At 35.7% G+C, this 22,388-nt stretch overlaps 1 protein-coding gene across 1 annotated transcript in view; it reads left to right on the forward strand.

The window, feature by feature from the left end:
• NAF1 (nuclear assembly factor 1 ribonucleoprotein) overlaps positions 1 to 18,850 on the forward strand; it is a 38,831-nt gene extending 19,981 nt beyond the window's left edge. The window contains exons 5-8 of the mRNA XM_033857406.2: positions 4,993 to 5,153; positions 8,088 to 8,139; positions 11,338 to 11,440; positions 17,915 to 18,850. Of these exons, the coding sequence (XP_033713297.1) occupies positions 4,993 to 5,153; positions 8,088 to 8,139; positions 11,338 to 11,440; positions 17,915 to 18,372 (774 nt within the window). The 3' untranslated portion in view covers positions 18,373 to 18,850. The remainder of the gene's footprint in view (positions 1 to 4,992; positions 5,154 to 8,087; positions 8,140 to 11,337; positions 11,441 to 17,914) is intronic.
• The last annotated feature ends 3,538 nt before the right edge of the window (positions 18,851 to 22,388 follow it).

Genomic DNA, 22,388 nt, shown 5'->3' on the forward strand with positions numbered 1-22,388 from the left:
ATGTATACAGATTTTTCCTGATGTTTGTCAGGTTGTTTGCCAGGCAGTGGGTCTGTGTATTGAATAAGATACAGTTCCTCCAGGTACTCAGTTAGGTGCAGGAGACTTTACACTGCATAGTTGTTCATACACTTTTTTGGTTTGTGAGGGAGGCCCTTTGAATAGTGACTCTCAAAACTTTTTAGACTTTGCCTTCCTCAGGTGGAAGCTGAGAGTGGAATATTTCAAGTGGAAAAAGATTTCGGTGATAGCAGTAAAGTGTCACCGTAGGCACTTTCTGGGGAATTATGAATATGTGTATCATCGAAAGGTTGGGTCCCTTTTAACGTCTTACTAATGGAACAACCCCACATGCTGCATGTCCAACCTTAAGAGGGAGGAAAGACCCCACATTTTACCCTGCAAATAACAATTCAGAGCGGTCAGCAGAGGATGTAAAACCGTCCAAGATGAAGAATGTAAATACCAACCAGGTGTTCTTTTTCTGGCAGCAGGGACAGAGTTATATTCACCTCGGGACTCCCCACTGTGTGTAGTACAGTCCTTTGTAAATTATATGTGCTGAGTAAATATGTATTGAGTTGAAAACAAACAGGTAAGAAACCAGCTGCTATCTTTGGAGAAGCAACTTTCTGGGTTTATTTTTTCCTAGATAAGCAACAGTTGGTGTCTTTTTTTGTTCGGAGAGATATAGTTTGTGTTTAATCAGAAAAAAGCATGTATTTTGAACTATATTATTAGATCAACTCACATAACTTTCCCTTTTCTATGCCTTTTCCTGCTGTTCTATTCTAACACAAATTAGAAAGGGATCAGGCTTTTATCAGGGTCCTGCCACCCTGCACTACCTACTTTTTAGGTCACCAGACTAATTTACCAAAGAGAAATGAGTCTCTTACGATTGCAAAGCAGTCAGCAACAGAATTAATTGGGGTCTAGAGCTAATACTTTTTGGCAATTCTTGAGAAAGTTTGCAAAGAGAAGAAAGACTTTTTAATACTGAAGGATGGTGCTGTGCTTTTCTCCCTTTCAAATACTTAGGCTTAGTACTTTTGTTTCAAGTATGAATCTCAGTGCTTTTGATTCAGAGGAAGAAGTACTGCAATACAGAACAAACCCTATTTACTGCTGGTGCCTTTGTAAGGGGTTAGAGAGATTCTAGGGGCTTAACCTTGGAGGCCGTTGAGAGAGAGAGGAGTGGAAGTGGGTGGACACTGCTGGGGAGGGAACTCTCCATGTACAGGCAGGCTGGTGTGCCTCCTCAGGGGAGGCCAGGTAGCAGAGGCAAGGGAAATGCACTTCCTCCTCTTCTTGACTGAATTGAAACTGATCATTTCCATGATTCCTTTTATTTATGATTTTCATGACAGTTCCTTTTTCTTTAATAGCTAACTTAGACAATTTCAATTTCAGTATACTCAACACTTCACTAATTTTGAAAACCTCTAAACTCACATTTCTTATATCCCCCAGTACATTTGAATTTTCAGTCCTGAATAATATTAATACTCAGCCCTTCTGTCATTTGACCTTGGAACAAGTCGGATAAAAATATAATATTTACGTCTTTAACTTTAGCTATGTGGTATAAGTCTAGAAAGAAAAATTAAATCTCTCTCCAAATTTTACATAGAAAGCTTTGTAAATTCAAGAAGTGACAAGTCTTTGAAAAATATTTGATTATAAATCTAAGCACCTTGAAATAATCCCTAAGATAATGGTGGAGGTGTGGAGGGTTGAGAGTATCAGTTAAACAAACCAGTGATCAGAAAATGAAATTGAATCTCTTAGATATTTAGCATATATTATCCAGACACTAGATTGGTTTTACGTTTAATGTTAAACCTTTGCACGTCCTTCCTTTTCCCTCTCCTCTTCAATAACAATAATGATCAGCTACAGTGTCGAATGTTTTGTGTATATTTTAAAATTCACTGAAACTCTGTAAGGAAGTGGAATTATCCCCATTTACTCAAAAATCACAATAGCTAAAAAGGAACAAAGTGGAGTTTACAACCCAGGTGGTCTGATTTTTTTTTTTCCCCTTCCACCTCCCTCCCTCCCCCTTTTTCACTGATTTAAGGAGGGCAACCTCAGATTTGAATTTCTACTTTTGCACTTTAATCCTAATAATGATTAGTTCCTCTTGATAATTAGTGAATGGAATTCCATTTTTAATGTGAGTTCTTTAATATTAGGGGCTTTTTAAAAAGTGACCAACCTATATCACCTGTTATATCTATATAACTTGAATTTCTTTGCATTTAGTTTTGAGCATTTGTTCAAGCAGGTTTTGTTTTTGTTATTTTTTGTTTTACTTTTTAACAAATGAGAACTTTAATAATCAAAAATCAGCAACTGAGGATGTAATAAGATAGGTACTTTTAATGCAGTTGGTTTAAATTGGTCTAAGGTATTTGGAAAGTTGTTTAGTAGCTTAAATCAAGAGTTTTAATAATAATCATGCTTTTGGCTCCAATAATTCTATTCCTTACAAATCAATTTTCAGGAAATCTGAAGTACAGAGATTTACAGATAAAGGTATTTATTACGGGGCATCAGTTCTTACACTGAACAAATTGGAAGCTGTCTCAGTGTTCTACAATATAAGACAAATTAAATAAATTCTGCTAAATGTATAAAAGAGTGTTAAGTAGCCACAGAAATTATGCTTATGAAGAATACATTTAACATGAAAAAACTTAAAGAAACTTTAGGTTTTAAAAGAGAGCAATAGATCAGTGGAACAGGATAGAAAACCCTGAAATAAACTCATGCACCTTACGGTCAATTAATTTACAACAAAAGAGGCAAGCATATTACAATGGAGAAAAGACAGTCTCTTCATTAAGTGGCGTTGGGAAAACTGGACAGCTACAAGTAAAAGAGTGAAGTTAGAACATTCTGTAACACCGTATTACAAAAATAAACTCAAAATGGATTAAAGAGTTAAATGTAAGACAGGATACTGTAAAACTCCTAAAGTAAAACATAGGCAGAACACTCTGGCATAAATCGCAGCAATATTTTTTTAGATCCGTCTCCGAGAGTAATGGAAATAAGGGCAGAAATAAGCACATGAGACCTAATTAAACTTAAAAGCTTTTGCTCAGCAGAGGAAACTATAAACAAAAGAAAAGACAACCTACAGACTGGGCGAAAATATTTGCAGATGATGCTACCGATGGGATTAATTTCCAGAATAAACAAATAGCTCATACAGGTTAATGTTAAAAAAACAAATAAAAAACCCAATCAAAAAATGGGCAGAAGACCTAAATAGACATTTTCCAAAGAAGACATACAGACGGCTAATAGGCAGGCACATGAAAAGATGCTCAATATCTCTAATTATCAGAGAAATGCAAGTCAAAACTACAATGGGGTATCATCTCACACCAGTCAGAATGGCCATCACTAGAAAGTCTACAGATAATAAATGCTGGAGAGGGTGTGGAGTAAAGGGAACCCTCCTACACTGCTGGTGGGAATGTAAACTGGTGCAGCCACTACGGAGAACAGTATGGAGGTTCCTCAATAATCTGAAAGTAGAGTTAGCATATGATCCAGCAATCCCATTTCTGGGCACATATCTAGAGAATACTGTAAAAGATACATGCTTCCCAGTGTTCATAGCAGCACTATATTTACAGTAGCCAGGACATGGAAGCAACTTACATGTCCATTGACAGATGACTGGATAAACATGTGGTATTTACATAGAATGGAATATTACTCAGCCATGAAAAAGAATGAAATAATGCCATTTGCAGCAACATCGATGGACCTAGAGATTGTCATAGTGAGTGCAGTAAGTCAGAGAAAGATAACTATTGTATGATATTACTTATATGTGGAATCTAAAACAATGATACAAATGAGCTTATTTACAAAACAGAAATAGACTTGCAGACATAGAAAACAAATTTATGGTTACCAAAGGGGATAATGGGGTGTGGGGAGATAAATTAGGAGTTTGGGATTAGCAGATACACACTACTACTATATTAAAAATATACAACCAGGACCTACTGTATAGCACAGGGAACTGTACTCAACATCTTGTAATAATCTAATGGAAAAGAATCTGAAAAAGAGTACACACACACACATGTGCATTACTGAATAACTTTAATGTACACCTGAAACGAACACATTGTAAATTAACTATGCTTCAATTTAAAAAAATAGTTAAAATAAAACGGAGCAATATACAAAAGTATGATATAGTCTCAAAAGAAAAAAAATTGTTAATAGGAAAAAGACTGGAAAAATCTACACTGCTACTGATCATGGTCTAGTTTCTATAATGTACATTTATTATCAGAAACATATTTAAAAACTCAGGCATTTATATTGGGAAGAGTTTGAAATCAAGAGGTTCCCTTTCATCATTTATAAAACATTTTCAAAAATAAAATAATAGATATGCTAAAAGCACTTCCTTTACCTAAAAGTTAAAGGCTGTATGGTATCTTTGGTTTTTGAGAAATAAACAATTTCAAGTTCAAATCTACTTTACTACTTTTTGAATTAAAAAATGTTGTCATTTAATATTATAAAAATGTTAACAACTCTGGAAACGGCAGAAGTGACTGAATCTAAAAGAATCGAAAAGTTCCATTTCATAAGATTTTAAATGACAGCATTATATTTCTCAAACATTACCAACTGTAATTCTTTTGTTTGTATCTTATAACTTAAATGAGCAATAACAAAAACAATTTATTTGCATCTAGTTGGTAATTGGTACCACCAAAATGATTTAAATTTAGCAAGGAACAAACTTGTCACAGTTATTTTAGATTCATAGAAAGGAAATCTGGAATAAGCTAATGCATTTTATGATCAAAATGTGAAGGCTTTATGAGTACGCAGAAATGACTTAAACTTTTATTGGTTTTATATGGACAGCAATTACCTTTGAAAACATTTATCGGGTTTCTTTATTTTGCAGTTAAAGGAGAACTTTATGTGTCTTCTTTTTCATAGATATTTGAGATATTTGGCCCTGTTGCGCATCCATTTTATGTGTTACGGTTTAATTCTTCAGAGCACGTTGAGAATAACAGTATTAAAATAAAGGACACTATGTATTTTGCTCCATCAATGAAAGACTTCACCCAGTATATATTCACAGAAAAACTTAAACAGTAAGTACGTTATTGGCATGCTATTTCTTTGCTTATCTAATATTTATGTTTTAGGAGTAATTCTCAGTGATGTAGTTTCTTGTAGTTAAAGTGGTATCTATCTAACAAAGAGTTCATTTGTCTTCCTGGTAGCATCTCTGAAAGCTACAGTTGTTATCAGATTTTATAGGTCGAGATCATTTGTATCTTTTGCCCAAAATGACATGATCAACTAGTAAGAGCATGTTTGGGCCATATACTTTTGTCAATTTTAATTCATTATTTTTTCCATTATATACCTCCTTTCATATATATGCTACTTTACCATTAGTATTATAATTTTTTTTAAAAAACCTTTTCCATTTTAAATAAAAATTTCTTTGGATTACATTCATAGGCTTCACTATTTAATGAAACTATAATTCTCAAGAAGAAAAAAGCAAATGAGTAAATTTCAGGTTGCTTATAAATTGTTAACTTAATAGAAGAGAGAACTAAAATGTGTGTTGTGTATCAAGCCATGGTTAACAGGGTTGACTTCACCAGCAAACCAGTGGTCTCCCTTCTGTCTGGATGCTATATGAAATATGCTATATGATGCCTGTGGCATGTGTCTGATAATATTTCTGTTCCCACCGATGAGCTGTATATTTGCCAGGTGTAAATTGTGTTGCCAGGTGTTAGCTGTAGAGCTGTTTATATCAGTTAGGTTTTTTTATTATAATTACATAATTAATTTTTGCACAAACCAGTGACATATGAATTCAAGTAGAATAGCTTTTTCTATAAACATATGTTAAATGCTTTGGAAAGATGTAATGAATATGAGCCAATAAAAATATTGCCCAGTTAGGGGCAGAAGAAAAGACCTCAAGGGATTGGCAGAGAGTAGATCTTAAATCTGAAAAGACTTTGCACTCAGTTTGTCACAGAAGTCCCTTTGAAATCTACCTGTCTTTCAGTTGGAAACTTGAAATACAGGTGAAGCATTAGGGGTGTGGTTTTTGCAGGAGCTAACAGTGAGTAGTAACCCTGGTGCTTGTCAAACCCTGGTGCCAGTCCCAGCTGCAGGCCACGAGAAGGCCTTTCTACCACCTACATATTAAATCCAGTCTGAGTTTCAGTTATGGGAAATAATCTCTGAAATGAGATGAACATTTTATTCCTGATAATTGATTAAACTCATGTTTAAGAAGCCACACGATTATCTGAAGGAACTTACGGTGTTCTTCAGGTTGCATAAGGTTAGTTTTTCTAAATGTTGACAAGAAAGGTGAATTAAATAGACAAAGTCATAGAGGTTTTAGTATGTTTTAAAATCATGCCTTAAATAATTAGCATTTCATTCTGTTTGAATATTAGGCTGTTGCTCTGGATGTGCCATATATTTAGCTTTTAACAGATAAAATATTTTAGCTAAAAATAGATAGGTTGAAAATATTTTCTGAAGATGTTTTTAGATAGATTTAGAAGCAGTCTTTGTACTGATTTGCAAGAACAAGAATTTTGTCCTAGAAAGAAAGAACAAGAAACTAAAGAATTGGGAAATTGAGCCCACCCTGCAGAAACCCAGCCTGAGAAAGACTTCTGTTCTAGGCTGCGTTTTTTGTGTCAGTCGTGGGGACTCCTTTGCCTTTGAGGTGGAGAAGTTCAGCTTCTCTCCAGCTTACCTTCTTCTAGTAAGGCTATTTTAATCTTAGCTTCCCATGAACTTAGTCTTTTGTTAAAGATGCTGTTTGAAATGTTGCTTGATCTTTTCTATAGTAGATTTTGATTTTCTGTGGTGATACCCTACTTGGGGAGCGTTTACCATTTACATCTTTAAGATTCCACACTAAGGGCACCGCAGGCCATCAGATGGTATCCATACAAAAAGGAGTCCTGGAGCTATGATAAATGCATGGGTGTAAGATGATAATTAAAAGCAGAAAAATCATTGGTATACATCGTATATAATGTCAAAATTCTGAATTAAAATTTTAGAACAAACTTAATGATTTCATGTCGTGCCAGCCCACAGACATCTGTAAATTGATTTTAATGGATTGTGGATTAATGGATTAATGATTTTAATGAATTAATTCCTGAGAATCTTCCATTTATTTTTGAGATTTGGTTTCAAGCAGGGAGGACAAAATCTACTCCTAATACCTTGTAATATTTTAATGTAATTGAATAACAAATATTGTCAAACTCTGAACTCAAGAAGATTAACCAGATAAGATTTAAAATGAGGTTTCAGAAATTATAATTGTACTTATAATAGATGTTCGCGCTTTTGTTGGTCATAGAGTGTAAAACTTTCCACCAAAAGTAGTTAATGCTTGTGATGATACTGTCCTTTGGGGTCTCCGAAGCTCCTCCTCCTTCCCAGACTAGATGCCCTTTGTCTCATCCTCTCGTCCTTGAGAGTCAGTCTTAGAGCAAGCCTTGGTTACTCAGGGAGGATCGCTGATATTCCTCAGGTAAATCGAGGAAGAAGAATTTCATGTTGTGATCTCTGTTGTTGAACCTGTGAAGTCTTAGACAAGGGAATGCCTCGTATTCATTTTTGTGTCCTTGGCACCTGGAACAGCATTTTGACCTTGTGGTATTGGTTAAGCATCTATTGAAGGAAGTTTATGAGCTGAGCTCAGGTATCATGAAACTGTCAGTCAAAGTCAGAGCATCTGGAGCTACTTAGGAACTGCAGAACCACTTTGCCCTGCACAACACAGCCTCGGCTTCTCATTCTGATTCCCCGCTCCTAATAATTACGTGTGCCTTTCCCACGTCTTCTTAAATGAGGTAAAGAACACGAAAATGAGCCTTTATTCTTTGTTCTTATTTTCATATATATTGCAAATTAAGATTGAGCTTAGGTCTTCTACTTTATTATTTTCCATACTATTAGGTTATAAGCACTTAAATCTTAGTAAGTACCTTGACCCTTTGACCTTTGTTTTTCCCCCCTAGGGATAGGGGATCAGATGCATCATGGAAGAATGATCAAGAACCACCACCAGAGGTACACGTATAAGTCTTTTTACACAGTATTTGAGAGAGGAAGGTAGGACTCAATCTTATAAATCCATCATTTTACACAGTATTTGAGAGAGGAAGGTAGGACTCAATCTTATAAATCCATCAGTCTTGTAAATCCAATCTTATAAATCCTGAAGGAGGTCCTCAAGGCTGCTCACCAGTTACGCTGCCTTTTGCCAGCCTATGTGCTCTCCCCTGTCCCAGATGGCTTTTATACCGCCCAGCGTTTGCGATCACTTCAGGAAAAAAAATTTTCAGTCACATTTTAATAATTATCACCTTATCATTTTCCTTTAAATGTCCTATTTTTATCAATTCTGTTGAGGCCTGGCAAAGGCAGAATTGTCACTATTAAAAAAAATTGTTTTTCTTTAGTAAGTTCACCATGTGGGACGTGATTATACACCATCACATTTATTGATGGTGCTTTTAATAAGCTGCCTTTCTTTTGGAGGTACAGAATCATTACAGTCTTACCTACTTCTCCATTTTTTACAGTATAATTACCTCCCTAAAAAGAGTGTTCTTGTATTTCTTTCTTAAATCCATGCCAGCAAGACTATTTTTATGTCTCAAAGTAGCTTGATATATATAGTCTTCAAGTTATTAAAATATGAAAATTACAGCAGTGAATGTATACATTTATTAAAGTAGTGTGAATTTATACAATATAAAAGAAAAATTGTAATTATTATAAGTGGGAGTTTTTAAATGTGCTCAGTAGTTCTGATGAAGCTTCTCAGTTTTGTAAATTCTTGGTATTGCAGATTTAATTTTGGTCATTTTAGATGTTCTCAAACGGTGCTGAAGGTTCATGGTCTATGTTAATTTCTGATTTTGCTGAAGCATCAGTCAGGGAGTGCCCACTTACATAGTCACTTAACCAGTGAGCAGTCCTAGTTTAGTATCCACACTGCCATGGGATTATGTTTTCTGATTTGTGTCATGTGTACATGTGATTTCCACTAAGACCCTGAAGATTCACTTAATTTTCTTAGTTATGTTCAGGACATCTTAAAAGTATTTGGGGATTCATAAAGGTCTTGAAACATATTTCTTGTGAAATCCATATATTCTAATACATCCCTGTTGTTTTAGACCTAAGCATTAAAGTTGTTAATTATGGAATTGTTAATAGTTTATAAAATTGATTTGATTGGGTTAATTTTAAAATTAAATCACAACATAGTTCGTGGGAATTGTTTTTTCCAAGTAGTCAACTGGATGTCTCTATTTCCGTAATATGAGAAACTCTGAGATTCTAATTTTATAATGATCAGATTTTGTCATATAGGATTATTGCCTGGTCTTAATCGTAGACTAGAATTTGGAATTTGTGGGGTTTAAACTTAAAAAAAAATCATGCCCTGAAAATAGGAAATACTGAACTGGGATAAAGGAGCATAATAGTGAATACATCTTATTCATCTCCACATCCATTTCTAACATGAATACATAATTTGAGTTGAATAAATGTGTTCACTGAATGCAAATTTAAATTAATTTTAAATTAATAAGAAAAATGTGAATTTTTCTCTGATTTTGTGAGGTGGTAGCAAAATATTGCCAAAGTAGTCGCTCTAAAATAAACTATTGCCAGTTAAGATCCTTTAATACAGCCCTCCTGCTTTTTTTTTTTCTTAACATCTTTATTAGCGTATCATTGCTTTACAATGGTGTCCTCCTGCTTTTTAGGATAATGTCCAGTTGTTTAAACTGGCCCCATAAGGGTCTTTATTAACTTCTCCAATTTCATCGTCTCAAAGTTTGCTGTGTAAGAAGCTTTCGCTTTGCCTTAGAGAACCATTTGTACTTCTCTAATATACGGTGCCTTTGCACGTATCCCCCACCCACCAAAAGTTTCCTTCTCCTTGTTCATTGCTGACTCATCATCAGAGATTCATCCTGGGTCTTCCGTATCAAGTCTTCCTTGCCCTCTTTCCTCTTTCTTTTGCCCCATAATCCCACAGCACTGTCATAGCACTTGTTTATTGGCTTATTTATCTGTTTTCTCATTTGAACCATTTCAGAGAAAGCAGTGTCTTCCATCTGATCTCAGTACTTTCGAGTGCCTGGCTCAATACCAAATTTAACATGAGCTTAAAACTTTTAGCACATTAAAGATCAGTAATAGAAGATCATGTGTTTCAGGGTACTAAAATTAGTTGATGTTTTTGAATTTGATTATAGATTCTGAGGCATATCAACTCTTGGTTCATGGAAGATTCAATCTAGAATATATTTCAGCAAGACCATACTGAAAATCCCATACAGAAACTTTCATATGTATTTTATTTCTTCCTTTTAATTAGGGAACACATGTATACACAGTGACCCTGCTTTTGTATTTTTTTTAACGAAACATAGTAATTTTCTGAAATTAATAGAATAGTAAATTACCTGAATTCCAAGAAATCATAGAAGTTATACATAGCTAATAGGTCTTGGTTTTTGGTAGGTTGTAACAGTGGATCCCAATTCTTAGTAACATCTGAATTTTCCCTCTTGTAATTTAAAACGATTTCTTCTTGGAAGTTGGGTCATTCACGTATCTGCTTATCAAAGCCTTTTCCTACGGTCCTATCCAAAGGGCATCCTAGTGATTTTCCCCACCCTTACTTTGCCTTATTATTTATTTATATCCCTTACTATACCTCACATTGTATTATTAAAATAATCCCTATAAAGTGTTTAAAACAGTGCCTGGCATATAATGGGTGTGTGTAAATTTTTGAATAAATGATGGGTATAACATTCACTTCCATTTTTATGTTAGATCTGATAATTTATGTATTTGCTTATTCCTAACTACTCCTGTCTTTCGAATTGTTTGGCAGCTGGCACTATGATGAATCGTGACTCTAAGCTGGAAGTCAGATTTCTAGCGAGGGAATGCCCATATCTGAAGGGTGTTTAAGATCAGCATTTTAAAGTTACCTATCTGAAACTTTCTAGGCATTCAAAACAAAACAATATAAAAAAAAATCTTCAGTACTCATCTTCTGTGTTAGAGTCATTAGGCATTTATCAAAAAATATTTTATTTTTCTATCATATCTGATTTGAATATTACTGGTAAATATTAAGTATTGAAAAGGGTAACTTTTCTGTCAGGGTCACTGTTAAATATATACCATTGAATTGGTAAATGCATGTGACGTAAATCTATTTTTCTGTGGAAGGCCTTAGATTTCAGTGATGATGAAAAGGAAAAAGAAGCCAAACAGAGAAAAAAATCTCAGATTCAAGGCCGGAAAAAATTCAGATCTGAATTTAATGAACCAGGTGAGTTAAATGTAATATATAGTCATTTTTTCATCTTCATTTACATCTATGTAAGTTCCTCAGTAATAAAACTGAGGGAGACATCTGGGGGTCTTCTCTTTACGCTCTGGCATCTGGCTAGCATTGGAGGCATTACGCACAGCATGCGATGTGGTGGTAGAGTCACAGGGGATATTCATTGGTGGTTTTTCAGGCTCATGGATGTAAAAATGGCTCCTAGCGGTAAAAGGCAAACTAAGCCTTGGTAGAATCATTTGTACTCATCAGTACTTTTTTTTTTTTTTTTTACAAAGCTGTTTGCTTCCATTTTTAGAATTAAATGATATGGTGCTTAAGCTAAAGTCAAGGTGTTTTATTTCCTATTGACATAATGCAATCACAGAAGAAAGTCTTCATGTTGCCTTTTTATATCCACATCCACTTCCCTCCTCCTGCCTCTTCCTCAGCTCCTGACAGCCACTGATCTTTGTGCCATTTCTGTGATATATTTTGTCCTGTCAAGGATGGTTATATAAATTAATGATTGGGTTTTGTCACTGAGCACCGTTTTCTGGAAATCATCTAGATTGTTGTATGTATCAAGTTTCTTTTCATTCCAGCGTAGTATTCTGTGGTGTGAATATACCACAGGTAGTTTAACCATGCATCCATTGAAAGACATTTGGATTGTTAACAGTTCGGGGTTTTATGAAGAAAGCTGCTTTATATGTTCGTGCACAGATTTTTATGTGAACACAAATTTTCACATATCTCTGGGATAAATGTCCAAGAGTACAGTCGGGTTATATGATACAGTTGCAAGTGGACAACTTTGGGGTCAGGGGCACTGACACACACACAGCCCAATGTAGTTGAAAATCTGTGTATAACTTACAGTTGGTCCTCTGTATCTGCAGTTATGCATCTGTGGATTCAGCCAACCCTGGATAGTATAGTATGTATTTATTGAGAAAAATCTGCGTATAAGTGGACCTGTGCAGCTCAAACACATGTTATTTGAAGGGTCCACTGTAGTTGCATGTTTAGTTTCTTGCGAAACTGCCATACTGTTTTTCGTGTGGCTCTGCCACTTTACGTTCCTATCACCAGTGTATGAGTGGCCCAGTTTGTCTGCATTCTCACTAGCATTTGGTATTGTCATTATTTTTTATTTTAGCCATTCTGATAGGTATGTAATGATATGTAATTGTGATTTTTAACTTGCGTTTTCCTAATGACTAATGATATTGAACAGCTTTCCATGAGCTCATTTGCTATCTGTGTATCTCTTCAATGATGTATTTGTTCATGTCTTTTGCCCATTTTCTAATTGTATTTCTGTGTTTTACTCTTGAGTTATGAAAGTTTGTACATAATTTCTTCCAGTCTATAGCTTGTGTTTTTATCCTCATGAAAGGATCTTTTGCAGAACAAAAATTTTTTATTTTGATGAAGCCCAGTTTATCTGCTTTGCTTGTATAGAGTCTGAGAATTTCTTTCCTAGACCTACCTCCCAAAGATTTTCTCTCTCTCTTTTTTTTCTGAAAGTTTTCAAGATTATTTTAGCTATTTTAGTTCCTTTGCCTTTCCATATGAATTTTAGAATAAACTTCCCTATATTGACAGAAAGTCTTGCCAGGATTTTGATAGGAATTGGGTTAAACCTGTATGTTGGTTTGGAGAGAATTGACATCTTAACTGTATTGAGTCTTCCATTCCACAAACATGGTATATATACATCACCATTAATTTAGATCTTTAATTTCTTTCACCAGCATTATGTAGTTTTCAGAATGCGAGTCCTGTACATTTTTTTGTCAGATATACACCTGAGTATTTCATTTTTGGGGAATCATTGTAAATGGTGTTGCATTTTTAATTCATGTTCATGTGTTCATTTTTAGAATACAGAAATACAATTACTGTTTCTGTGTTTAGCTTGTATATTGTGAGCTTGCTGAACTCACTAGTTCTAGGAGTTTCTCCCTTGAGATTTTCAATGTAGACAATTATGTCAATGGAAGTTAAGAACAATGCCCCCCCCCCACAGTCTGTATGCATATTTAGCTCTCTTTCTCACCATTACTAGCTATAATTTCTGGCACTATATTGAGTAAATATGTTTTGTTCCTGGTCATAGAAGAAAACATTCAGCCTTCCACCATTAAGTAAAATGTTAGGTGTAGGGGTACCGTAGATGTCCTTTATCAAGTTGAGGAAGTTTCTGTGTAGTTCTGTTTTCCCTGAGGTTTTTTTCAGGAATCATGAATTTTGTCAGAATTTTAAATTCTGACAATTGTTTTTCTGCATTGATTGATAAGATCACATGACTTTTTCATTACCTTGTTAGTAAAGTAGATTACATTGGTTTTAGAATATTCAATGAGCATCATGGGAATAAACTGTGGTGTATAATTGTTTGTATATGTTGTTGAATTTTGCTCATATTTTGATAAGGATTTTTATGTTTATATTCATGAGGAATATTGGTCTTTCTCTTCCTTCCTTCCTTCCTTCCTTCCTTCCTTCCTTCCTTCCTTCCTTCCTTTTTCTTTTTCTTTCTCTTTCTCTCTCTCTCCCCCTCTCTCTCTCTTTCTTTCTCTCTTTCTTTCTCCCTCTCTCTCTCTCTCTCTCTCTCTCTCTCTCTCTCTCTGTCCCTCTCATTTTTTTTATGTGGTTTTGATGTCGGCAGAAGCTTCCAACTAGCTTCATAAAATGACTTGGGAATTTTTTTTAAATTATTTTCTTGAAAACATTTTGTAGATTTGGTATTAATTGTTTAAATGTTTGGTAAAAAGTCTCCAGTGAATCACCTCAGCCTGGAGTTATCTTTTTTTGGGAGACTTTTAATTACAAGTTCAATTTCCTTAATAGTGATATCTTTTTCACATTCGATAGATTATAGTAGGTTGTGTTTTTCAAGGAATTGGTCCATTTCATCTAATTTGTCAAGTAATTTGTGTAGGGTTGTTTACAATATTGCCTTAACATCCTTTTGATGTCTTTCCTGATATCGATCATTTGTGTCTTCTATTTCTTTGTCAGTTTTGCTTGGAGGATAGCCAATTATGTTGCTTTTTCACAGAGCCAGTTCTTTATGTCATTTAATTTTCTTTATTGTTTTTCTGTTTGCAGTTTCATTCTTTCAGCTCTTTATCATTAACTTTCTGTTGCTTGCTTTGGGTTTATTTTGTTCTGGTTTTTCTAGGTTCTTGAGGTGGGAGCTTATATTATTTACTTAAGACTTTACTGCTTAAACTTGTTCCACAGATAGTGGTGTGTTTTATTTATTGTGATTTAGCTTAATGTTCCTTTGTTTGTTTTTATTTACCTTGAGACATCCTCTTTGACCAATGGATTATTTAGAAGAGTATTATTTAGTTTCCAACTGTTTGGAGATTTTTCTGTTATTGATTTCTATTTTTGATTCCATTGTGGGTTGAGAACGCAATCTGTATGATTTCAATTCTACATTTTAAAAAAAGTTTTGTGGAATATGGTCTATCTAGGAATATGATTTGGGGCAGTTGAAAGTAATGTGTATTTTGCTGTTGTGTGGTGGAGTGTTCTATAAATGTCAATTAGATCTTGTTAGTTGATGGTGGTATTGAAATTTTCTCTAGCCTTAGTGATTTTATGTATAAGTGTTTTGTCCGTTGTTGAGAGAGAGCATGTGGTTGGGGCATGCACATTTAGGATTACTATATTTTCTTGGTAGATAACCCCTTTATCATTATAAAATGTCCCAGTCTTTGCTCTGAAGCCTGTTTTATCTGATATTAATGTAGCTAATCCTTCTTTCTTTTGATTAATGTTTGCATATTATAGCTTGTTCCATCCTTTTACTTTCAACATGACTGGATCATCTGAAATGTTTCTTGTAGATTGTAGTTATGTTTTTTAATCCACTCTGCCAACTTCTGTGTTTTAATTGGTATATTTAGACCATTTATATTTAATGTAATTATTGATATGTTTGGGCTTTAAATCTGTGTTTTTCTGTATTCTCTCTAGTTTTTATTTCTCTGTTGTTTTTCTGCCTGCTTGTGGTTACTGTAACATTTTTTAGAATTCCATTTGCATTTATCTGCGGTGTGGATTGTATCAGTTAGTGTGGTTTTCTTTCAATGGTTGCTTTAGGTCTTAAATTTTATATACATAAGTTATCACAATCTGCTGTTGTCGTTTTACCAGTTTGAGTGCAGTGTAGAAACCTTGCCTCTCTAGACGTCCCTTTATTTTCCCTTGTTAATAATATAAATTGCTTTAATGTTTCCTATGTATACAATAAGAATCACATTAGCGGTTATAATTTTTGTTCCAGCCATCAAACATAATTTAGAAGACTCAGTCACAGAAGGAAATTCTACTGTATTTACTCCTGTTTTTGCTTACTGTGTTCTTCTTTCCTTCCGGATGTCTTAACAGTCTTTTCTTTTATTGTTTCGGTTTAGAGAACTTGCTTTAGTCATTCTATTAGGGTAAGTCTGCTGGAGATAAATTTGTAGCTTTTCTTCGTCTGAGAAAGTCTTTGATTTCCCTTTTTCCTTAGGATATTTTCACTGAATATAGAATTCTAGATTGCCAGTTTTCTTTCAGCACTTGAAAAATGTTGTGCCACTTCTTTCTGGCCTCCGTGGTTTCTGAAGAGACATCTACTGTCGTTCAAATTGTTTTTTTCATGTGGGTAAGGTATCATTTCTCTCTTCCTCTGCTTTCATGTTTTTAGTTTTTAAAAGTTTGTGATGTTTCTTGGTGTAGACTTCTTTGGGTTTATCCTGACTGAAATCTATTTCGCTTTTTGAATCTGTGGGTTTATGTCTTATGCCATATTTGAGAAGTGTTCAGTCATTATTTCTTGAAATATACCTTCTCCCTCATTTTTCTTCTCCTTTCCTTCTAGAATTCTGAAGATGTAAATATTAGTTATTTTGTTACAGTCCCACAGATCCCTGAAGCTCTCTGTTTATTGTTTCCCCAGTTTATTTCCTTTCTTCTTTTCAGACTAGATACTTTTCGTTGTTCTATCTTCTCTCTTCTGTCCCTTCGTTCTACTGTTGAGCCCTCCCTTCAGTTTTTAATTTTGATTATTAAATTTTCAGTTCTGAAATTTATTTTTCTTCTTTGTATTTTTTTTTTTTTTGCTGAGGCTTTCTATTTTTTACTTGTTTCAGTGTGTTCCTAATTTTTTATTGAAGTGTTTTTATGATGACTACTTAAAAACATTTCTTGATAATTCTAACATCTTTGTCTTCTTGATGTTGGCCTCACTTAGTTTTCCTTTTTCATTGAGTTTCAAATCTTTGTGGTTCTAGGTATGACGAGTGGTTTTTAATTGAAACGTGGACATATTAGTTATTATGCTGTTTTTGTTTTTAAAACTGTTCTGGCGGGGAAAGGAGGGAGGTTGCGTTATTACTGTTACTACCAGGTGGGGATAGGAGTTAAGCTTTTCTTTATAACTTCTGTTGACATCTGAAGCCGGGGGTGAATCATTACTGCTGCACACGGGCATGCCTCCTCTTGTGTCTGGTGGGGGTAAGAGTGCTTCTGGGCAGGCCTCCTTTTGTGTCTGGTGGGGGTAAGAGTGCCTCGTTACTGCTCCTGACACCATGGGGGATGGCCTTGTTATGCTGGGCACTGATGAAAGTCCTGACTCTCCCAGGTTTTCTCTGACTCCACCCCAAGTACAGGAAGTGGAGGAACACTGTGTTGCTGCTGGTGGAGATGCAAGTCCAGGTTCCCCATGAGGTCTCCACTGTCTTTGAGGGGAGGCTGGAAACTGGCTCCCTGCTCAGCCTCTTCTGACCACCCTGGTTGGGAGAGCTAGCCAGGCCCCTTACTCAACCTTTGAGAATGTGAGTGAGGTTCCTGTCCAGTTTTCTCTGTGATGTTTGACTGAAATCAACTGGTTATTGTCTCAAAGTTTTGTCTTGCTTTCCCTTACCTGATCTCTGGCCTTTTGGATTCATTTAAAATTGATAATTTTAAGCCTTATAAAATTGTAATTACTGTAAGGTATACTGGAAGTTAAAGAAGACATTATTGAAATTTTAAGCAGTGGTTTTTTTTTTTTACTAGGGGTTTTTTTTTTTTATAGAAGCCTCTAGCGTTATTCTTTTATTTATTTATCTGTTTAATTTATTTATTTTTATATTTTATTTTTGGCTGTGTTGGGTCTTCGTTTCTGTGCGAGGGCTTTCTCTAGTTGCGGCAAGTGGGGCTCACTCTTCATCGCGGTGCGCAGGCCTCTTCACTCTCGCGGCCTCTCTTGTTGTGGAGCACAGGCTCCAGATGCACAGGCTCAGTAGTTGTGGCTCACGGGTCCAGTTGTTCCGCGGCATGTGGGATCTTCCCAGACCAGGGCTTGAACCCATGTCCCCTGCATTAGCAGGCAGCTTCTCAACCACTGCGCCACCAGGGAAGCCCCTAAACAGTGTTTTTTGATGTATTAAAGTTAATTTTAATTTTGTTTTTATGCTTTTTTCCCCAAAGGTGAAGATTTTGCAGAAGTACATCAGAATTGGAATGTTCATAGCTCTGCTTCAGAGCCTTCAAAAGGATATCACAGCAGAGAATTTACACGAGGGTTTTCCCGGGGCAGATATCCTCGGTCTTGTCCTGGCAGGCCCCCACCTCCGCAGTTTTATAACTCAGAGCACATGGTACCTCAGGAGACTTCAGGATTTCCACCCCAGAGACAGGATGGCCCTATGATGCCACAGTATCCCTTCCCTCCTCCCGGGTTTGACATGCATAACTTCTCACTCCCTCCCCCTCCACCACCCCCACCACCTGCATCTGCAAACATGGGCTGGGCTGCCCCTGCTGTGGCACCTCACCCGTTAATTCCCCTACCGTACTCCCTCCCCCCACCTCCGCCCCCCCCACCTCTGCCTCCCCCCTCCTCTTCTGGAGATAGTAATGCTTCTCATTTTGGTCCTTACTATTAGGTGGATGTATGCATTTCCTGAGAAATGTGGACTTTATATATATATATATATATATATATATATATATATATATATATATATATACACATGCGTGCACACGCGTGCGCGCGCGCACACACACACACATATATATATAGGAAGGATTTTTTTAAAAGAGATTATGTAGCTAGATTTTTAAAACATTATAAATTACTAAATGGTTCCTTCAGTTGTAAGTTGATATATATTGTAATCTTTGTGAAATTGTATTCATGAAAATTTAACATTAAACTTCGTGGGGGGATCCAATTATGTGGTATTAAAACTTTGAACACCACCCAGTTAAACAGTATGTGTAGATCTAATAATAATAGATCTGGAGCAACTTTCATCATGGATTAAAACGTACTGAGCATATTGATTATGTTTTTGGTATATCTGAAAATAAGATGTTAAGTCCTATTGAGAGTCTTTAAAATAAACTATTTTTATAAACTTATACTTTGAAAATTGATTTTCATTGTAAATGCCGTTTACTAATAAACATAAATGTCCTAACTTTTTTTTTTTTTTTTTAAAGCAAGTGAAGGGTACAAAGAAGAAAAGCCTTAGGTCTTGGCAGCAGTCATGTCTATAATTAAAGTTAATATTTATTTATTTTGCACAGGCAGGCTTTCCATTATCTATGCAAATTTCCATTATTTGGGCATGATCCAGTAGGCTTTACTGTTTAACCACGTAAGGAGACACAAGGATTATTCACAGTAGCATGTATTTACCGCCACACTAGGAGACTGTGTCTCCATATCTGTTTCCCAGATGCTCGGATGCCTGGCACAGAATAAGTACTTAATAAATATCTATTGAACGACAGACTGAATTTAGAGTTTTTAATTAAATGACCAGTGAATATTATTTTACATGATTCATGTACTCATGAAACATAAACGTAAGGAAGTTAGAGAATTTGAGAGATAGAAGAGGCCTTGGGAATAGCCGGAACTAGTCCTAATTTAATAAGTACGGAGCAGCCTGACTAGGGGCTCCAGGGAGGTTAGGTCACCAGGGTCGCCAGTGAGGTGGCAAGGAGTTAAACCTAGTTCTGATTCTCAGATCAGCACTTTCTACTAAATTGGTGTTTTTCAATCTTTCGTTCCTTGACGCTCTTACAAAATAGTACTTGTATGCACATTGGGGTAATCTGCTAATTTATCACAAGCCCCTGGACTCTGGTTGCACCGAGACCCCACTTCGCCTCCCTGTGGGCTGAGGAGACTCTTTTCAGGGTTACCGGGTAATAAGGTGAGAGGTTCTTGCTCTGGTAATACCTTGGCTTTATCATGTTGTGCTTTATGATTCTTTCTTGAAACATTACTGCAGCTTCTCTTTAGGAGTTGTCTTCATAGATTATGGCGCTGTCTTCTGGTTGATGGAATATTGTAAGAGTTAAGTGAGATTATATCTAAGAACACTAAGAAAACCCCAAAACTTTTTTATAAAAATGGGAAGAGTGAGATGTTGCCATCCAGTTACAGCAAATCAGTAAGCTGTTATAATCACCATGGCATTTAGAAAATCTTTAGACCTCTGTCCAAAAGTAGTCGGTAGATATTTGACAGTAGTTATTTAATATCTGAAGAAACTTAGAGCTGAACCATACCATTTGATTTCTGGTTTCAATTAAGCTGCTACCTTAAACACTTAGATCCAACTTGCCTTCCTCTCTGTACTTAATTCAAGGCTTTTGAAACTTCAAAAATCACTTGAGTTTTGGATGGTTTGTTAACAGTGCACATTCTTGGACTTTATCCCCAGATTCAAATTCAGTATACCTGAGATGAGACCTAGGAAACCACTTTTAACAGGTACCTGCAGGTGATGAATCTCAGGATTTACTCTGTGTAGATTTCAGGGTAGATGTACCTACTCCAGCTTCTCGGCCCTTCACTCAGGGACTGAAGGGAGTTCTGTTTGGGGTAGTGGTGAGGGTGTGGGGAGTTGATAGGGAAGAAGAGGGAAATAAAACTGGCTACTTAAATTGTATCCTTGCCATCTCACTTGGTTCTCAGAGTTGTATTTTTTCAGCTGTATGCATCTTTGGAGTTTAAGAGGAGGAACCAAGTTGTCTCTTTCATTTGGAAGAGAGAAATATTACAGTCTTCATCATCCCAAGGTTAATCTTGCAGTGCTGCTTTTAAAATCATGTGGCCCTAGATCAACTACTAGCTGATCTAAAGGTAAAACTTAATGTTCTTCTCACACCGTTTCTCACCTCAAATAGAGAATTCTTTATGTAAGTCTTTTCGTATAATAAAGTAGATTGACATTCACATGATTGACTATAGATAATGTTTTTGCATGTCTACAGTTGTAAATATGGCAAAATGAAATTAAAATTATGGCCTAGGCTAGTATATTTATTTTATTAAGGTCAGTATCTCTTCTCTTTTTTTTCTTTAATGGAAAAGATAGTGAGGTCCATGGTCATTGGATGACTTGTCCAATATTAGAAATAAATATTGAAAGAACTGGGTTGAGGTTGCCTAGACCTAGAAGAGGAGGTACAGTTTCAAAACTTAGCAAAACACATTTCTCAAAAGCCTTGTGGTCAAGTCATAAAGTTAAATCCTAAAATGTACCCATCTCTGCTGTGTAGCTGATTAGTAGACCCTATTATCAGTACTAGTTGGATACATTGGCAGGGACCCATGTGCCGGGGTCTCCACTCTTGTGGGCGTTGAGGACTGCAGGGTGCAGCCTTTTCCCTCTTTCTCTTCCCCCCCATTCTGATTTGTTACTGCCTGCCCTCCACCTCACTCCCTTTGTGCTATCTTTCCTTGCTTGGAGTTGGTGAAACTAAGTACATTAAAATTTCAAGACATGTGATGAATAAGAAATGAGTAGAATCTGAGTTCCAATCTACTATAATTTTAAACTATTTGATAAAAAAAGAAGTGGTATTTAAAATCCCCAGGTGTGAAAAATCTTGGTATATTTTTTACGGACAAGTTTTCTTAATGATTTGGGGAGAAAATCTCAGACATACTGTGTCATTCATATATATTCTGTTTCAACAGTAATTGGCATTTGCGTTCAGTATTATGAATTTAAACATTTTAAGGCAATATGATTAACTGGCTTAATGCTTTCTACCAGTTACTTTGCACAACGTCCGTTGTTGATTTCTTTTCTATTGTGGAAAAAGGCAGTCCTTCCCCACTCCAGATGATGACCCAGGTCAGGGAACATAGCAGAGGAAGAGAAAGAATTTGTTACATGTTTACCTCTCGCCCTTCCCCACTGCTTGGCTGGGGTACCTGAGAAAACACTTAGCACACTATCTTCACAAGCTCATCAGAATAGTCTTGTACTTATGTATTTGTGTGCTAGGGAAAATAAGTATGCTAAATACTAGGTCTTTTTAAGAAAAGAATTAAAAACTAACGTTTCGTAGAGTGAATTACTTTGTATGTTCCCACAATTTGCGTTCATAAAATCTTCGTTCTGACATTGCATATTTGATTCCAATAATAATAAGCTCTCAGGTGTAACTATTTAAAACTAGATACTTTTAATAGAATACAAGCTGGAAAATAAAAAAAATAATTATGAGAAGTCATTGTCAGGTTATGTTGCAGATACACTATGATTTAATACAGTCTGCACTATATTTATGATTTAATACATTCAGGGTAAAACAGTACACATTTGTGTCCTTCACTGCAGATAAATTGCCAGTATTCCAAAATCCATTCTCTCCTTGACATTCTGACCTAGTCAGTTCCTACATTTATGTAGCAATTATGTTCCATCCCCAAAAAATCCCATGGAAACAATTACTATACTGTGCCTGAAATTAAAGTTGGGAAATATCTTCTTAATACCACCTGTCAGGCCCAAGTACTTGTTTTGAGCTACTAGCAGCAATGAAATGACATCTCGTCTTTGACTGTGTACTCTGTACCTAACTTGTTATCATTGGTGGATTAGACTCGATCAATTACTGAGTGTCCTGGAAATGAGGTACACAGTTGTGT

Source organism: Tursiops truncatus, chromosome 5 (genome assembly GCF_011762595.2).
Source record: "Tursiops truncatus isolate mTurTru1 chromosome 5, mTurTru1.mat.Y, whole genome shotgun sequence".
Classification (NCBI taxonomy): domain Eukaryota; kingdom Metazoa; phylum Chordata; class Mammalia; order Artiodactyla; family Delphinidae; genus Tursiops; species Tursiops truncatus.